Genomic DNA, 4015 nt, shown 5'->3' on the forward strand with positions numbered 1-4015 from the left:
GATGAACACAGAGAAAGATGTTTGTAAAATTATTGTTACCAAACTGTTCTTGGACCCTAATGACTACCATTGTTCGGTTGAACAAAGAACTGTTCTGGAGCACATTTGACAGTGTAATTTTTCCCACAATGATAATCAGTGGAAACTGTTTGGTTAGCATTCTTCCAAAAATCTTTCTCTGTGTTTAAACAAACAATGAAATGTATACAGGTTTGGAACAACTAGAGAATTTCTTATTTTTGGCTGAACTGTCCCTTTAATTCTGAATTATAAAATGCATGTCAACAAATCTTTTCACGTTTAATCACCTTATGCCACTCTACTTACACATACAGACTTCACAGCTGAGAGAATCTATAGGGATGAGGAGATGCGAATTGCAACAGATGGTGGAGCATTCAATTGATCTAACCCCTGCTCCCATACGCCTTCTAGAAGTTCTTCAACCCAGCAAAGAACGAAAAATAAATTAGTTGGAAATGTGTTTGGGCATTAGTATAACCACAGCAGCATCAAATCATGTTCATAAACAAATAACTTATCAACTATGTCTATAAAAGGGGGTGACTTTATTGCTTAGAGAATACAGCTTTTGCAAAGGCATGTGAATTCGCTTTTCAACCACACCTTACCAGTCAACACAAGAATAAACCACACATTCACGATGGAACTTTTACACATTGCACCTGGAAAAAATCTATCAAAACATTGTACAAAGTGAGCGTAGCCATCAACAAGTTGATGAAATCCACAGCGTGGTTTTGCACTGATACGCTTCTTTCATAAAAAGAGCGAAAACCATTACTAGATTTCTGCTCACCTAACTGACTAAAAATTCATAGTTTTGTCTATCTTTGGTACTATAAGTCAGATATTATTCCTCTAATAGTTGGAATTGTTTTTCTATGAATACTGTTTTGAAAAAAGGTCAGGTAAAAGCCTATCTACATATAATCTTTATTCTCACTCAAATAAAATGTGGAAAAAAAGCAACGTTCTAGAAATCAAATCACATCTTCTCTTAGCTCACCCAGCAGAACAAAGAGAAATAGAGAATCAGGGATAAACTCCTGTCAAAATAAATTTCCAAAAAATGCTTCCATAAATATGTCTCAAGCTATTTTACAAAGAAAAAGTAGAAGAGAAATATGTCTAAAACAGGTGGCAGTGAGTTAAAACACTGGCTTTTGAAGTTAACCAAGGACAAATGATGTGGTGTGACTCATTACATAACATCCTTATCACATACACATTGTGAAACTTTCACTTATCACAAATAACAAAGGGAAAAAAACCAAGAACAAAATATTTCCAAAGAGCTAATAATTCTTAACATGTGAGGAGAGGCATATATAGCAACGAATCACAGGATAGCACCCATGACTGTTCCTTAATAGTCAGTAAGAATCGTTTCGATACTGATGAGCTGGATTGTTTATATAGTAGACAACACTGCAGGTCCCTCTCAGCTATGGTTTCAGGAGGACACAATGTGTGTTGGAGCAAATACGTGTAAATGTATATCAATCAATCGGTGTGCTTAAACGAAAGCCTGCCGGGAATCACATGTCGTCCTCTTCATCTTCATCCTGGGAAGATCCAGCCTGCTGAGCTGAACTGGCTGAAGCTGCCGCTAACTGTGCTTGCTGAGCAGCCTGCTGCATCTGTAACCACTCCTGCTGTGCCAATTCAGCCTGCTGCTGCCGTGCCTGTGACAAAAAAGGGCCGAATTAATTTTTCTATGTTTGACCTCACAATCAGTTAACATACACGAATAATAAATCTTTACCTTGGCAAATAATTCCTGCTGCTGACGGAGAAGTTCCTCTTCTGGAATACCAAGGTTCTCTAGTCGAGAGCTGGCCTTCCTCCTTTTAAGTGCTACTGTTTTACACTCCTGCAGAACATCTTTAACCTCTGCGATATATGACCCAAAACCTAGACTTTCAAGTGCTAAAGAAAAAAGACAATTATTTTCACACTGCATTGTGACAGTAGTGCACAACAAATGCTGAATCAATGTTGTGCATATTATCTGTAAAGTTTTCAGGCCAGTGAATAAATAGCTGTAAGGTGAATAAAAAAAAAATCACCAACACCGGTGCCACTGAGACTTTAATAGTAAATCGTTTGGCAAACGCTTTTTAAAGACCAGAAGCACAGAGCCTCCAGGCAGCGACACACTCACCGTTTATAACATGCTCTGGAGATATAGTCTTTTTCTCGGATTTATTACAAATCTCGTTGGCCTCCGATGAGATGAGGTGGATGAACTCCGTGCAGCAGTTCACCACCAGCTCTCTGGCATCGTTCGCTACTCGCACATTGGGAAGTGTTTCTTTAATCATTTTATTGATCGCCGCCCTAGGGATCGTCAGATCATCATCGTTGCCCGATGAAGAGGCCATGGGGGATGAGCTGCGGAGACGCTTCAGTTTCAGTAGTACTGGAACCGGACGAGAAGGTTTGATAGTTTAATACCGGGAAACACCCCAGCGGTTGCTTTGTGCGGAGATTCAGATGGTGCGGCTTTCTTAGAACAGACCAGCAAAACACTATTATATTTATTTACAATATAACTTAAATTGGAAAGTGTACGCGTTGAACAAAAGTTAAAGATTTAAGCAGTCGATACCTTTAGGATAATTAGTTTACACGGAGTCTCCACAACCACACATCGATGCTGCTGTTATTCCTGTTCGCGTTGATAAGCATGATTTAACTTCGTCTGCTCATTCTCAACCTTTCGCATCTAAAAACAACCAGCGTGCGCATTCCGCCGAAGCACGGGTGTATTTATTTTAGAGTCTACAGCAAATTCTTTACTTCACCCACTCTCTTCACGAGCTACGAAATAAAACCCACAATGCAACACTTCCGGATATCCGCTGATTCTTCTGCCTGTTATTGTTTGGTGGATTGCTCTGCACTGCCGCCTGCAGTAAAATACGAGAATGAAACTACAGAAAACCAGTTTCTACCCAGACATTCCTGTACTCCTCAAAGTTACATATCAGTGTATTAAATTTAAATTTTTATAGATAATATTTTTTAATAATTTTTTTTTTACTTTTAATTTAATATTCTTCTTTTATAACTATGTAGATTGGGTGAGCTTTACAGCACAACAAACACCATGTCTCTAGTAGGCTAACCTAAATAGTTACCGAATAAATTAATTATTGTAATAAGAATGTATAAACAGTGGTCAAAAAGATGATAAAAAGTCATGAAAAACTTTCTCCTATTAGCAGAATTCTCTGTAGGTATTATAATGTAGGCTACTTTAAAGTAAAACGAAATAAAACGGCTGTTGTTTGTTTTTGCACTGCAAATGCATTTTTATTCAGAGGCAGACTTTGAAGCGGATGAACATTTTCAGATTTTGATTAAAAATTATGAGGGCACAAAGATAAAATAATACCCTGCATGGATAAATCATTTAATTTGACACAATATTCAAAAAAGAATCGTCCATTTTGATTCAATTACTGAAATAAAAACTAAGAGTTTATGGTCACCCTTGACTTTTCGTTCCATTGATTTCCATTCATATGCATGTGATTGCGACAGACCGGAAACGCAAGCCCGGGCCTTCCGAAGATATTTAGCATTTGCGTAGCAAAGTTCAAGTTTGGTGAACTCCGACCAGCGAATTTGCTGAGTGAGTGAGTAATAAAGTAATAATCTAAATTTAGTCAGTACATGACCTATGTCACAGTCTTCATGCATATAATAACATTAGGCTGTATCAGACAATAATAAAATTCAGCTTCTGGTTAAGCTAGGAAAAGTTTGGCTTCTTGATATTAGAGCAATTTAGTTTACACCTCTCTAATGAATGAAAAAGACAGATGTATAATTATTCTGCAATAGGAGAATATAATTCTCTATCCTTGATATATGCTTTCCTACATATAGGATAAAAGTATCTGCCAAATTACATTGTAGCACTTCTCAGTTAGACAGGCAGATATGCTTCTTCCCAAATGTAATGAAGAGGCTGAGACAGAGA

At 37.5% G+C, this 4015-nt stretch overlaps 1 protein-coding gene across 3 annotated transcripts; it reads right to left on the reverse strand.

Moving 5' to 3' along the window:
• Positions 1-186: 186 nt before the first annotated feature.
• Positions 187-2918, reverse strand: dr1 (down-regulator of transcription 1). Of its 3 annotated transcripts, none has more exons than XM_079460093.1 (4): positions 2636-2918; positions 2189-2533; positions 1790-1953; positions 187-1709 (listed from the first exon to the last, which is right to left on the reverse strand). In XM_079460093.1, exons 2-4 carry the CDS (start codon positions 2406-2408, stop codon positions 1563-1565), a joined length of 531 nt encoding a protein of 176 aa, XP_079316219.1. In that variant the 5' UTR covers positions 2409-2533; positions 2636-2918; the 3' UTR covers positions 187-1562. The 3 variants fall into 3 exon arrangements, with proteins under 3 accessions (XP_079316219.1, XP_079316221.1, XP_079316220.1); XM_079460095.1 differs by having other exon boundaries at positions 242-1709; positions 2189-2446; XM_079460094.1 differs by having other exon boundaries at positions 242-1709; positions 2189-2555; positions 2636-2879.
• Between the last annotated feature and the right edge of the window lie 1097 nt (positions 2919-4015).

Source organism: Barbatula barbatula (assembly GCF_947034865.1).
Source record: "Barbatula barbatula genome assembly, chromosome: 7".
NCBI classification, from domain to species: Eukaryota; Metazoa; Chordata; class Actinopteri; order Cypriniformes; family Nemacheilidae; genus Barbatula; species Barbatula barbatula.

What these genes read in the sequence shown, in the direction of transcription:
- dr1 (XM_079460093.1), bottom strand. Translation starts at nt 2,408, where the DNA reads ATGGCCTCTTCATCGGGCAACGATGATGATCTGACGATCCCTAGGGCG. An exon ending in TCCAGAGCATGTTATAAACG is followed by an intron (nt 1,954 to 2,188) that starts GTGAGTGTGTCG and finishes TTTTTTCTTTAG; the next exon opens with CACTTGAAAGTCTAGGTTTT. An exon ending in AGCAGGAATTATTTGCCAAG is followed by an intron (nt 1,710 to 1,789) that starts GTAAAGATTTAT and finishes TTTTTGTCACAG; the next exon opens with GCACGGCAGCAGCAGGCTGA.